This window comes from Plecotus auritus, assembly GCF_963455305.1.
Source record: "Plecotus auritus genome assembly, chromosome: X".
Classification (NCBI taxonomy): Eukaryota; Metazoa; Chordata; class Mammalia; order Chiroptera; family Vespertilionidae; genus Plecotus; species Plecotus auritus.
The window spans coordinates 53,907,475-53,922,254 of NC_137784.1; the positions used below are offsets into that span (position 1 = coordinate 53,907,475).

Consider the following 14,780-nt stretch of genomic DNA (forward strand, 5'->3'; position numbering starts at 1 on the left):
CACGGTCCTAGGCCAAAAGAAACAATGGAGAAAATAAACAAATGAGACTAAATGAAAATAAAATGCTTCTGCACAGCAAAAGAAACCATCAACAAAATAAAAAGAGAGCCCACTGCATGGGAGAACATATTTACAAATGATACATCCGATAAGGTATTAATTTACAAAATATATAAAGAACTCATACACGTTAACAAAAGGAAGACAAACAATCCGATTAAAAAATGGGCAAAGGACCTAAATAGACACTTCTCCAATGCAGACATACAGAAGGCCAAGAGACATATGAAAAAATGCTCAAAGTCACTGATCATCTGAGAGTTGCAAATTGAAACAAGAAAGAGGTATCACCTCACACCTGTTAGAATGACTTTCATTAAGAAATCAAGAAAGGCAAATGTTGATGAGGATGTGGAGAAAAGGGAACCCTAGTATACTGCTGGTGGGAATGCAGACTGGTGCAGCCACTGTGGAAAACAATATGGAGTTTCCTTAAAAAAAATTAATAATGGTACTCCTATTTGAACCAGTGATCTCACTTCTAAGAATATATCCTAAGAAACCAGAAACACCAATCAGAAAGAATATATACAACCCTATGTTCATAGCAGCTCAATTTACAATAGCTAAGATTTGGAAACAGCCCAAGTGTCCATCAGCAGATGAGTCGATAAAAAACGATGGTACATTTACACAATGGTATACTATGCAGTTGTAAAAAACAGAAAGAACTCTTACCATTTGCAACAGCATGGATGGACCTGGAGAGTATTATGTTAAGCGAAACAAGTCAGAGAAAGACAAGTATCACTTGATCTCACTCATATGTAGAATCTAATGAACAAAATAAACAGACAAATGAAATTGATCCAGCGACATAGAAGCATGGAAGCATGGTGAATTTCAGAGGGAAGAGTGGGACAGGAGATGGGGTGGGGAGTGATTAGTAGGGTAACTTATCCAGCCTTGGGCAAACTATGGCCCGCGGGCCGGATCCGGCTGTTCTATCCGGTTCTCTTGCTCTCCCCTCCGCTCCTTTACTTTGAATTTATATTAGTTCACACAAACACTCCATCCATGCTTTTGTTCCGGCCCTCCGGTCCAGTTTAAGAACCCATTGTGGCCCTTGAGTCAAAAAGTTTGCCCACCCCTGTATATGCATATATGGACACAGACAATAGAGTGGTGAAGGTCAGTGAGGGGCGGGTGCAGGGTGCAGGTGGTCAATGGGAAAAACAAACAAAGGGAACATCTGTGAATCTTTCAACAATAAAGAAAAAAATAACCGTGTACATCCCTCAGTGGATTATCCATTTCAACATTTCTACTGCATATGAAGCCATGTGTTTTTCCTCTGGGGAACCAATGTGAGGTCCCAGGTCAAATGCAACTTGTAGAGTCTTCTGAGGGCAATGGTGCAACTCAGTTTCTCCATCAAGCTGTTAAAAACCTGGTAGAAAGAACATGGTAAACTGAGTCCAATAAGACCCCTGAGCCCTACTACAAGGAGATGACTGTTATTTGTTTCCTTTTCATTTTGGAGGAAGAAGGGGCAGCCTCTTTGAACTGTGTTTGTGACCAAGTCAGCACAGCCAGTAATGAAATAGATAAAAGACAAAGTTTCAGCTGTTAAAGTTCACACTACTCATTTTACAATGGGAAAAGCAAAGGTCCCAAAAAATGTAGCAATTTTCTCAGCGTGAGCCAGCAAACACAGTGACAGGGGCAGGTCTACTGACTCTTAGACTAGAATTCTTTCTAATAGTCCTGAGCTGTGATAATGAGGATAAATCAGCCAGGCAGTTCCCCTAGCATCTAGAATTCCTAGACTAGACAAGTAGCATATGAGATTAGCTGTTAAATGCACTTTTAAATTATTTTATCTGCATGATGATGGTATTCTTTACAAACTTGATATTTCATGGGTAAGGGCCAATAGGGAGACACAAAGATGTTTCTAAAGCACCAAGACCATTCACAGAGTGAAAAAAAAAGTTGGCTGTGGCTGATATATTTAAGGATTTTGACCTCTGTGTTCTCTGGACTGACTTCTCTCCCCCACCCCCCCATATGCTTTGTTTTTGTTTCATTGTTTCTCTTCTTTTGTATTCCCCCTTTTCTTTTTTTTATCCTTCAGCCTGGGACTTAGGCCTACCCTCTTCAAGTAAATAAAACTGCTAATTATTCATAATATGGGAATGGGAGTGCACAGTGGCCAAGAAGCATACATATTTTTCCCCTGCTATGGTCATTTAGCTCTCTACAATCTCAGACTAGTAACTATTGCCAATGGCAACTCAATTAATCCTTTCCATTGTTCATTTCAGGGTCTGTTGTTCTGACATTTGCACTCTTGTTTTTGTTTGTTTGTTTTTTGGTTCTAAACCCTTTTCTGATTGGTGCAGCTGTTGAAGATGCTGCAGTCACAGCAGTGTGCATCTGGAACATTTGGCTGACTTGTTGAACCTTCCCCAGGGACTAATCCAGGGAGAAGAGGGGAGGGGTGGAGAGGTCAGAACAAGTTGCCTGCAAATAGAGATGCCAATTGTCTGGCCATTCTGCGGACCAATCTTTTAAAATTTCACCTCATTCTGGCTCCTCAGTTTCTCATTTGCTCATTGAAGACACATGTTCTCCACTCAAAACTCTTCCTGCGGTGGAAGAAGAAAAGCTATATTGGCTGTGGGTTCTCTCATACTGCACTTTCTACATTGTTTTTTTAAAAAATATGTTTTTATTGATTTCAGAGAGAAGGGAGAGGGAGATAGATAGAAACATCAATGATGAAAAAGAATCCTGCATAGGCTGCCTCCTGCACGCCTCCCCCCCCCCCCCCCCCCCCCCCCCCCGCAACACACACACTGGGGATTAAGCCAGCAACCTGGGGAAGTGCCCTTAACTGAGAATTGGACCTTGACTACCTGGTTCATATGGTGATGCTGAACCATTGAGCCACACCAGCCGGGCAGCACTTTCTACATTTTAAAGGGATCAATATATATTTGTTGAATTAATTAATATATCAAGACACCCTAAGGGACCGTTTTACCCTGCATAGGGCAACAGCACTTCATAGGTGGACTTCTTCATCACTTACATTGAGGCTGCAGACTTATTCCAGGAGTGGGGCTGCCTGTATCCCTCCCCATTCTCACTCCCTTTGGCTCCCTGGCTCCTGAGTTTCCTTTTCTTTTGGCGCACTATTGGATTGAAAACACAGCAGGCATGGTTTCATTCCAAACCCAGAACTATTTTAATTAGTTTAACGTCTGTTAAACGCTTTGAAGATTGAAAGCAACAGATAAGTACTGGATGATGTTATTAGCAACTGCAGTTAATTGCAAACATTTCTATTAATACTAGTTTCTGCCTCCTTTTACTTGCTCTACTTTCCAAGGTTCCCAAATTCTTCTCAGCCTCCCCCTCCCCCCTTCCCCCGTACTGGCGCTAAAGGGTTAAATTGGGGCGGAGTCCAGTGATGAACGACAGTAGCAATCAACAACTGGAACGGGGCAAGCGGGAAGAGCTGGGTGGGGCCATCAGGCAGAGGCAACTCACACACCCCCAGGCTCCGCCTTGAGGCCGGAGGCCCCGGGTGGAACACCAAGGGGCGGGGCACCCAGGCTTGGCGAGCCAGGTGGTTGGACGCCTGGGCAGCTGCTTGAGGGATGGGGCGGGGTTGTCTCGAGCCTCCTCCTTCATTCCCTTGGCCGGCCCAGCGGCCCCTCTCTCTCGCCCCTCCTCCTCCTCCCTTTCCCACCCCTCTGAGTGGAGCTGCACATGCGGCTTCTCCCTGCTCTGTCCCGCCCAGCCTCCGTCGCGCAGGAACGGGTCCCTGCAGCCCCCAGCCCATGGCAGGACGGTAGCCGCCTGTCAGGGGTCCTAAACGGCTGAGGCAGACGCGGCGGCTCCCGGGCCTTAGAGAGTGGGCGTCTCCGGAGGCCATGGGCTACCCCGAGGTAGAGAGCAGGGAGCCCCTGCCTGCAGCTGCGCCAAGGGAGCGGGGGAGTCAGGGCTGCGGCTGTCGCGGGGCCCGTGCCCGGGAGGGTGAAGGCAACAGCTGCCGGCTCTTTCTGGGCTTCTTCGGCCTCTCGCTGGCCCTCCACCTGCTGACATTGTGCTGCTACCTAGAGTTGCGCTCCGAGTTGCGGCGGGAACGGGGAGCCGAGTCCCGCTTTGGCGGCCCCGGCACCCCTAGCACCTCTGGCACCCTGAGTAGACCCGGTGGCCTGGACCCCGATGGTCCCATCACCCGCCACTTTAGGCAGCCTTCACTTCAGCAGCAGCCGCTAGAACCTGGAGAAACAACTCTCCCACCAGACTCTCAGGACGGGCACCAGGTGAGTCACTTGGCTGGGGCGGCAGCTGTAGAGGCCCCCTCCCTTTATGGGTAGGACGGGGGCCCTCCCCCACCGGCCCCTTGGGCGACTCAGCTATCGCCAGCCACGTAGGAGGGCAGGACAGGGAGGGAGCAGGCGAACTGGAGAGAGGTTGCCCTAGGGCAGGTTGTCCCCTTTCCCTCGCCCAGCTCCCAGACTCCCTTGGGACCCGGGACTTGGAAGCTCCGGCCCGCGTCCGCCGCCCCCGGCTACAGGCTGCCTCGGGAAAAGTTGGCTGAGCTCCCAGCTGGGCCGCCCTTGAGGAGGTACGGGTGCTGCCCCTCTGGCGGACTAGCGGCTGCAGTTTGGCCCCTCTCCTCTTGGTGAGATTAGATTCTCTGCCTGCGGTGCTTGTTTTTTCGTGTCCAGAGTTGATGCCAGCACTAGCAGGCTCTCATTTGGAATTGGAGCTGTAAACAGCTGTAATAACTGCTCCAGGGCCGTTGAAACAACTTTTAATGATATTTCCAGAGCGGATCCTTGTGCGCTGACCAGAACGTGGGCTTGTTCACACGTACCTGCAATTTGAGACTGATTGTCTTGGGTGTTGTAGTGAGGATCAGCGCCCCTGAGGAATTCTGGTAGAAATATGCCATTTTGCTAGACAACTTCTGAAGAGCAATTTTAAAAATCTATGGAAATAAAACTCCCATTCCGACTCTTTTTGGGGAAGTGGGGTGGAGAGGTGGGTGGGTGTGAAGTGTCTTGCTGTTGCTAGTTTGAGAACAGGAGTCTACTGATGGAATACTCTAGAGTAATCTCTCAAGAGCAGTTGTGTGTATTTGTGTGTGTGTTTCGCAATCTTTATGGTGTTTTTGCCCTTGTTAGCAGCTTTGGTGTTTGTTTTCTACTCTTTACTCAAGTAAGTTTAGTGCACTTAAAATTAGTATCCTCTTGACCTCCAAATTTTGTCTTATGCAAAACTTAAGAGAAGCATCCAAAAATCCTTTTGAGGTGGTTAAAGAGTAATAGTGAATTTGTTCCTCTTGGGGAAGAGGGCAAGTTTTGCTAATAAGTTTCTTGAGGGGAGAGACCCAGGCCTTCTATATTTACTACCACATCAGAGTCATTGTCATATTCTATAAATGTTATTTGTGCTGGCATCACATTGATGATAATATTGTAATGTTAGGACTGACACATTTTTCTATGATGTGAATTGTGAAGTTGCCCTGAGCCTTAAAATATATTGCTAGCACACTCCAACTTATATAACAGCTTATCAAATAACAGAATCAGTAGACATGCTTCTCATACTTGAGACTTTAAACACTGTAGCTAAATGATAATTAACTAGAATTCTGGCTCCCTTTATCCACCACCCCCTCTAATGCCCAGTAGAAATACTTAGCAGTTAAACATTGATATTATGTGAAAAGATGAAGGAATTTAACTTTTTTTAAATATATTTTATTGATATTTTACAGAGAGGAAGGGAGAGGGATAGAGAGCTAGAAACATCGATGAGAGAGAAACATCCATCAGCTGCCTCCTGCACACCTCCCACTGGGGATGTGCCCGCAACCCAGGTACATGCCCTTGACCGGAATTGAACCCGGGACCCTTCAGTCCGCAGGCCGACGCTCTATCCACTGAGCCAAACCGGTTTCGGCAGGAATTTAACTTTTTTAGTCAATTGGTAGCCAAGGCTTTTTGGCATTCAGAATAGACAGACCCAGGAGGATTGGCAGGACAGCTGTACTCTGTGATGATGTGGGACTCTCACAGGTCTATAATGGCATTTAGTTGCCTGTTGTTTGCATGGAACTTCAAATAGTCCTGCCTAGGTTTAAATACGTTGTGAGTGGCCATGAGTCCATTTTGTTTCATTTTCCCCCCCCTCCCCCTCCCCCTTTTCCCCTCCCCTCCCCCCTTTCCCCCCCCCCCCCGTTCCCCCCCCCTTGTTCCCTCTCCCCCTTTCCCCCTTCTTTCCTCCCCCCCCCCTCTTGGAGAACACATAGGCTCTGAGGGGGGAGTGACTTGTCCTAGGTGTTGGTCTCTTGACTCCCAGTTAAGTGTCCACTCCCCTATATCAGTGGTCGGCAAACTCATTAGTCAACAGAGCCAAATATCAACAGTACGATTGAAATTTCTTTTGAGAACCAAATTTTTTAAACTTAAACTTCTTCTAACGCCACTTCTTCAAAATAGACTCGCCCAGGCCGTGGTATTTTGTGGAAGAGCCACACTCAAGGGGCCAAAGAGCCGCATGTGGCTCGCGAGCCGCAGTTTGCTGACCACGGCCCTATATCATACTACCTCCTGGAACCTTTTGGGGGAGAGTGGAGTGGATCTCCGCAGTAGAATTTTTCCAGAATAGATGGATCAGTTCTGCTCCATCTATGTTTTGGCCATGCTTAACTATGTATTTCTTGCTGAACTTCATTTTCAGGAGAATTGGAACATGCTTTGAAGGAATTTTAACCCAGATTCAACTTAAGTTTATCTCGAGGATAGTTTTAGTATACCAAAAAGAAAAAAAAAAGTTGATTGACTATTAGAGTTAGTTGATACTGCTACATTTTGGGTAAAATTTCTAGTGCCCTGGTGCACCCTCTGCTGGCTTTGCAGGGACATTTAATTGCAGTATCTGCTGACAGTCAAGATTCTAAGTTGTGCTGACAGATTCTGATTCATAAATAAGGAAGTAAACAGCCTTGTGGGATTTGGCCATGTAGGTCACATTTTTATGTTTTAGTTTTCTAACACAGACAGTTGTTACAGCTAGTCTTAGGTGGAGAGGAAGAAAGATAAAAATAATACACCCTTCAATGGGCAGAACATTCAGGTTTCTCACCAGTTTATTTGCAAGGAGTGAAGGCAAACTGATGAAAATAAATTGCAGGATGATCTCAAGACCAAATGGGCAGAACTGTCAGAGGTACTTCATTTTTATAAGGCTATTCAAACCTATCCATGCTTATGATATGACTAGAGGCCTGGTGCACGAAATTCATGCACGGGGGTGGGTTTGTCCCTCAGCCCAGCCTGCACCCTCTCCAATCTTGGACCCCTCGAGGGCAGTCGGACATCCCTCTCACAATCCAGGAATGCTGGCTCCCAACTGCTTGCCTGCCTGCCTTCCTGATTGCCCCTAACCGCTTCTGCCTGCCAGCTTGATCACCCCCTAACCACTCCCCTGCCAGCCTGATTGATGCCTAACTGCTCCCCTGCCAGCCTGATTGCCCCTAACTGCCCTCCCCTGCAGGGCTGGTCCCCCCCCCCAACTGCTCTCCCCTGCAGGCCTGGTCACCCCTAACTGCCTTCCCCTGCAGGCCTGGCCCCCCCCCCCAACTGCTCTCCCCTGCAGGCCTGGTCCCCCCGCAACTGCCCTTCCCTGCAGGCCCGGTCTCCCCCAACTTCCCTCCTTTGCCGGCTTGGTCACCCCTAACTGCCCTCCCCAGCAGCCTTGATTGCCCCCAACTGCCCTCCCTTGCAGGCCTGGTCCCTCCCAACTGCCTCCCCTGCTGGCCTGATCGTCCACAACTGCCCTCCCCTGCTGGCCTGATCCCTCCCAACTGCCCTCCCCTGCTGGCCATCTTGTGGCGGCCATCTTGTGTCCACATGGGGGCGGCCATCTTGTGTGTTGGAGTGATGGTCAATTTGTATATTACTCTTTTATTAGACAGGATAGACTCAGTTGGAACCCAAGAAAGCGATGTAGAAATCACTGAAGATATATGTATGTCATCTCTCAATTAAAAAACTTTTAAAACAGGACACACAAGGAAATTAGGGCAATCAGGATACATTAATCAGCAAAGTTCTCCAGGAAATTGTTATAGGAAAGCCTCCCCAATGGGGACACAGATGCTGATGATAAAAAGTGAGAGGGTCCCTTTGGACCTGGAATCATAACTCTCCTTCAGCTGGAGTAGCTGAGTACCTATAGATTTATCTGGATAGTTGTGATAATCTCAAGAGAAATATCAGTCTCTGAGTTATAAAATATACAATATTATTGTTAGAGTAAAAAATAAAAATAAAAATCACTGTTGATCAGTCTGTGAAGTTGGCCTACTTTAGATTGTGGTCCTCAAAGCCAAAAATATGGTGGGCATCACAAAGGAAGGGTGTTGAAAACAATGACAAAATAAAACCTTTATCTTTTCTTTTTTTTTTATAATATATTTTATTGATATTTTACAGAGAGGAAGGGAGAGGGATAGAGAGTTAGAAACATCGATGAGAGAGAAACATCGATCAGCTGCCTCCTGCACACCTCCCACTGGGGATGTGCCCGCAACCAAGGTACGTGCCCTTGACTGGAATTAAACCCGGGACCCTTCAGTCTGCAGGCCGACGCTCTATCCAGTGAGCCAAACCGGTTTCGGCAAAACCTTTATCTTTTCCATGTAAAAGACCAAAAGATAGAAAATTTAATATAAATTCACAATCATATAGGAAATTCTGGTGGTTGCTCCTTAAGAAAAACCTAACAGCTGATAGAAGTCCCCAGAAACCCAATTAAATTAATCAAAAGGATGGAGGGACTTTCTGGTTATTTTTTTCAGTCAAGAGAGAGAAAGGTTGAAGGAGGAATATAATGAAAGTCTACTAAACCATGGGAGATATGACTAAGTTTAATATATTGTGGTAATTTATCTATTTAGGTCAATAAATAGAAAGCCTGATATGAGCCAGACACTATGTTAGCTACTAAATATATTTTAATGCCTGAAAGATTATTTGGGTGAGGAGGCAAATAAGAGTAGTATCTTATTAAAATGATTGCCCCAAGAGATAATATGAATTGAAACGCTAAGGTGTAAGAAGTATTTAGAAAAATATATATGTGTAATTTAATAAGGGTTTATTTGGGATTGTTGGGGATATTTGGAATATGTTCTTAATTATTTGAGGTGATGTTACAGAATTCAAATTAACTTTTCACAGACCATCTCTTGTTTTAACTAGATAGAACTTCAGTCATCCAGATTTCAACATTATTTATTAAGATTGAAAATAACTAGGAATCATTAAAGCAAAAAATATTCTTTAGGGGAGTGGAATCTAGGTAAAATAGTTTCCCAGAGATTTAAATCTAGAATTTTCAGTATGACATTCCAGGCTTTTGACTAACTGGCTCTGTTATACCTATCCCATTTTCTCTCTCAATAACTCTACTTTTTTTTTTTTTAATAATCAGCTTTATTGATATATAATTTACATATAATAAAATGAATATAGTTTAAATGTATAGGTCAATGAGGTGGTTTTAGTTGTTTTTTTTTATTATTGATTAAGGTATTACATATGTGTCCTTATTCTCCCATTGCCCCCCTCACCCCCCTCAATAACTCTACTCTTGCAACCTACTCACTATATCAGCCGTGGGCAAACTACCCCCCGCGGGCTGGATCTGGCCCGTTCGGCTGTTCTATCCGGCCCGCGGAGCCAAAAGAGCGGAGGGTTCTCTTGCTCTCCCCTCCGCTCCTTCACCAGCAGCAGTGTTAACATGGCAACGTCAGGAAACGCAGCTGCAGCTCCTTCTTCTGAGTGGGCGGATTTATATCTGCCCATTCAGTAGAAGGAACAACCTCTCAATCTTCCAGAGGCTCCTTGTAATGCCTGGGAATGCGTAGACACGTTATCGTGGTGATGTAGGGAGACATGCCCCTGGAGAGCACAGTATCAGAGCATTAGCTAAAAAGGAGACCAACAACACTGTTCCCACTGAAGTTGATGTTTTAAAGACCAAAAACCTTTCAACCCAGTCTACATTGCCATCTACATCTACGTCCCGGGCATAATTTGGAAGTTGCACTAAAGAAAATGTTTAATTTACTGTTTACACATTTTGTTCTTTTCTATTTGTTTTAGTTTTAAATTATTTTATTATATTTAAGTTTAATTTGAAAGGCTTTTGTACCTTTCCTTTGTTAGGCAATTTTATTTTGCCTTTGCCATCTTCAATATAAGGTATGTTATTGTGCTATGATTCCTCCATTTTTTGAAGTTTCAAATTATAATAATTAGTGTTTACATTCTTCTTGTTAAAATGTTTGAAATGAATAAAACTATTGAAATAAAAAAAAAGACCGTACCCTTTTATGTAATGATGTTTACTTTGAATTTATATTAGTTCACACAAACACTCCATCCATGCTTTTGTTCCAGCCCTCCGGTCCAGTTTAAGAACCCATTGTGGCCCTCGAGTCAAAAAGTTTGCCCACCCCTGCACTATATCCTGTCTTGGGATGATTTTGTAGTTGTTATGCCTGTTGATTTTATTTAATATATCTTGTGTCTTTATACTAGAACTCCTCAGAAATCTGACTTTTTTTTGTCTTTTTCTATAGTACCTGATGTACTACTTGTTATGTTTAGAGTACTTAAATACTTGTTGAGTTGAATATTATTTGGGGCCTTTTAGAGATGTTTATGTAAAACAAATACATTTTCTCTTTATGTAACAGGCCTGTTTTCCTCAGGTCTTGCTAACCCTGTGAACTGTCAGCTATGCTTAAGTGAGTAAGTAGTTCCATTGGCAATGTTTCACTGATTTCTAGAATCGTTAGAAAGTGAAATGGAGAAGAGTCCTAACCATATTACCTTTAAGATGGTGCAAAAGCTTCCCGTAATGTATTATTTGATGTTTTGTTTTAGTTCTCATCTTTCTCTTTCTGTCTTAGATCTTGTGAAAAATAATATGTAATTGATCTATAATTATCTTATAGAGATCTCTTTATATTAGAGAACTTTTGAATCCATTTAATCCCCAAGAACATTACCTTGCCATTCTTGTAGGGTGGCCCTCATAGAAGATCATTGTGTTGTTTTTTAAAGATTTTTGTTGACTTTTAGAAAGAGAGGAAGGGAGAGGGAGAGGGAGAGAGAAACATTGATGGGAGAGTGAGATATCAATCAGCTGCCTCCTGCATGTCACCTACCAGGGATAGAGCCCAATACCTGGGCCTGTGCCCTGACCAGGAATTGACCCACAACCTTTCTATGCATGGGACAATGCCCAACCAACTGAGCCACACTGGCCAGGGCATAGAGGACCATCTTTGTTCTACTCTATAAATAATCATCACTTAGCTCTTCATTTGTTTTCTTTTTTGAAAATAGAAATTCTATTTATACTAATAAAAGAGTAATATGCTAATTAGACCGTGAGTCCTTTTGGAGACCTTCCAGATGTCCTCCCGGACAAAGCCAGGGGCTTGGCCGGCCTGCAAACCACCCCCAGGCCCTTGCCCAGGCTGCCCCACCCCCTTCAGGGACCCCCACCCCATCAGGGGGCTGGCTGCCCTGCAAACCTCCCCAGGCCCCTCGCCCAGGCCACCCGCTCCCCAGCGGGGACCCCTACCCCGATGGGCATGTGGCTGGCCTGCAAACAGCCCTCAGCTCCTTGCCCAGGCTGGCCACGCCCCGCAGCAGGGACCCCCACCCCGATGGGGCGTGGCCAGCCTACAAACGGCCCTCAGCCCCTCACTCAGTCTGGCTCCACCCCCAGCAGAGACACCCCTACCCCGATGGGGGTGTGGCCGGCCTACAGACTGTCCCAGCTCCTCACCCAGGACGGCCCCACCCCCCAAGGGGACCCCCACCCTGATCCGGGATCACCTTCAGGGCAGACCAGCCAGCCCCCATCTGTGCACCAGGCCTCTATCTATACTAATAAAAGGGTAATATGTTAATTAGACCAGATGTCTTTCCAGACAAAGCCATGGTGGCGGGGCCAAGGCAGAGGCAGTTAGGGGTGATCAGGCTGGCAGGGGAGAGCAGTTAGGGGGATCAGGCCGGCAGGGGAGAGCAGTTAGGGGGATCAGGCTGGCAGGCAGGCAAGCGATTAGGAGCCAGCGGTCCCAGATTGCGAGAGGGATGTCCGATTACTGGTTTAGGATGACATCCCTTGAGGGGTCCCAGATTGGAGAGGGTGCAGGCCGGGCTGAGGGACCACCCCCCCCCCCGTGTACGAATTTCGTGCACTGGGCCTCTAGTTGAAGAATAACATGCATACAGAAAAGGTCACAAATCAAACCAATGGATTTTTATAAAGTGAATGTACTAATATTAGAAGAATCCAGGTTAATAAATAGAACTAGTATATCACAACCCTCACCTTATGTTCCATCCCTATTTCTATACCATTCTCCTTCTCCAAAGTTAATGACTATCCTGACTTATAACATCATAGATTAGTTTTGCCCATTTTGAACTTGATATAAATAAAATCAAACAGTATGTGTTTTGGGAGTCTGGCTTTTTGTTTGTTTGTTATTTTGCTTAATACTACAATATGTTTGTGATATTCATCATGTTGTTGCAGTTGAAGATGTAGTTTTATATTTGTATTATTCCCTTGTTTGAATATACCACAGTTTATTTATTCATTCTACTGACAGTGAATATTTGGATTGTTTCTTGATTGTGGTTATTATAAAAATGATGCTATGGATATTATACATGGTTCTTGAATATATGCACTTTAATTTCTATTGCATATATACTGTACCTAGTATTCAAATATCTGGGTCATAGGGAATGCATATTTTCAAATTTATTCATAATAATAGTTTTTATAAGTGATTGTACCAATTTACATTTTGACCAGTAATGTATGAAAATTATAGTTGTTCCACTATCAGGGGTCCTCAAACTTTTTAAACAGGGGGCCAGTTCACTGTCCCTCAGATCGTTGGAGGGCCGGACTATAGTTAAAAAAAAAATTATGAACAAATTCCTATGCGCACTGCGGGCCCGGGACGAGTCGGCTGCTAAGCAGGACAGACAGTGGCACCCGGCAGGCCAGATAAATGTCCTCGGCGGGCCGCATGTGGCCCGTAGTTTGAGGACGCCTGCACTAGATAATACTTCTTACCATCTCTCTTTTTAATTATAGGCATTCTGGTGGGTGAGTTTATAGTAATATGTCATTGTGATTTTAATTGGCATTTCTCAGAAGACTAGTGAAGTTGTACTCTTTTTCATATGTGTATTATCTGTTTGGATGTCTTCCTCTATGAAATACCTATACAAATATTTTGTCTCCATTTAAAAAATTGGGTTATTTGTCTTTTTCCTATAGATTTATAGGAGTTTTTATATACTCTGGTTATGGACCATTTTTGTATTTTTTTATGTTACAAATCCTTCCCAAATCTCTATAGTTTCCTTTGATGAACAGAAGTTTTTAATTTTAATGTGTCTAGTTTAATATTTTCCTTTATGACTAGTATTTTTTGTGTTCCATTTAAGAAGTATTTTCTTACCTTGAAGTCATGTAGATGTTCTCCCACATTATCTCCTAGAAGTTTTATGCTTTTGCCATTCACATTTAGATCAATAATCCATCTGGAACTGATTTTTGTGTATGGCGAAATATAGGGGTAAAGCTTTACCTTTTCCATGTAGATATTTAATTGCCCACTACCATTTATTATAATGAATGTCTTTTTCTCAACTTCACTACCGTGTCACCTTTGTCATAAATCAAGTGTCTGCATAAGTGTGAAATTGTTTCTGAGCATTTTGTTCTGTTCTATTAGTCTGTTTCTCATTGCACCAATTCCATAGTCTTAATTATTGGATTTTATAACAAGCTCTTTATATCTGATAAAGCAAGTCTTTTCATCTTTTTCATTTTCTTTAAAAGTACCTTGGATATTCTTGGCCCTTCACATTTTTCTATATATTTTAGAATCAGCCTGTAACATTTCATACACACAAAAAAGAGTAGCTCTGGAGAATTATGTTAGCAAGATGGTGAATTAGGAAGTCCTGGACCCTTCCCCCACAACAAATACACAAATTCAGCAACAATTCTTGAACAAATTCCCTTTGTGAGAAATTAAGGAACTATTTGGATGGCAAAGATGAAAGCAGACTCACTGAAGCTGGTAGAGATATTTGGGACACCTTTTCTCCAGAGGATTAAAAAAAAGTACCAAACATAAATCCTGCCACCAGCACAGCACCATATGATATAGAAGGGATCCCCTAGCTGCCGGCTTCTCCTAGTTGATGGAGGAGGTTGGTTCACATGTCCAGACTACGTTTTCTGATGACTGGCTTCTGTCTTGCCAGGTTTGGAACTCTGTGGGGTCTGCCTAGGAGAGAATGGAGATTGGTGGGTTGGGCTGGTAAATACCATAGATCCTTCCTCTTTCTGAGCAAAGAACAAGAAGACAAAATATCCCAGCTCTCAGTATTCACCTTGGGAAGAAAATAATTTATCTGTGCATTCTGTGCTCCAGTTCCTCCAGGGCTGCCCAGAGAAATGGCACCTGACTTACCAGTCTAGGTATAGCATAGTCTAACTTCCTGGGGGAGAACAGAGATGATGGTTGGGACTGGCAGATGCCATAGATCCTCCCCCCTGCTCACACAGCGTGAATGGATGAAACATACCAGATTTCAGCTTACTCCTAGAGAGAGAAGAATTGATCTGTA

General features: G+C 44.1%; 1 protein-coding gene across 4 annotated transcripts in view; it reads left to right on the forward strand.

Annotated features, from left to right (window-relative positions):
• Positions 1 to 3,800: 3,800 nt before the first annotated feature.
• EDA (ectodysplasin A) overlaps positions 3,801 to 14,780 on the forward strand; it is a 630,489-nt gene continuing 619,509 nt past the window's right edge. For all 4 annotated transcript variants that reach the window (XM_080653532.1, XM_080653533.1, XM_080653534.1 and 1 more), the window contains exon 1: positions 3,801 to 4,340. In XM_080653532.1, the coding sequence (XP_080509658.1) occupies positions 3,945 to 4,340 (396 nt within the window). In that variant the 5' untranslated portion in view covers positions 3,801 to 3,944. The remainder of the gene's footprint in view (positions 4,341 to 14,780) is intronic.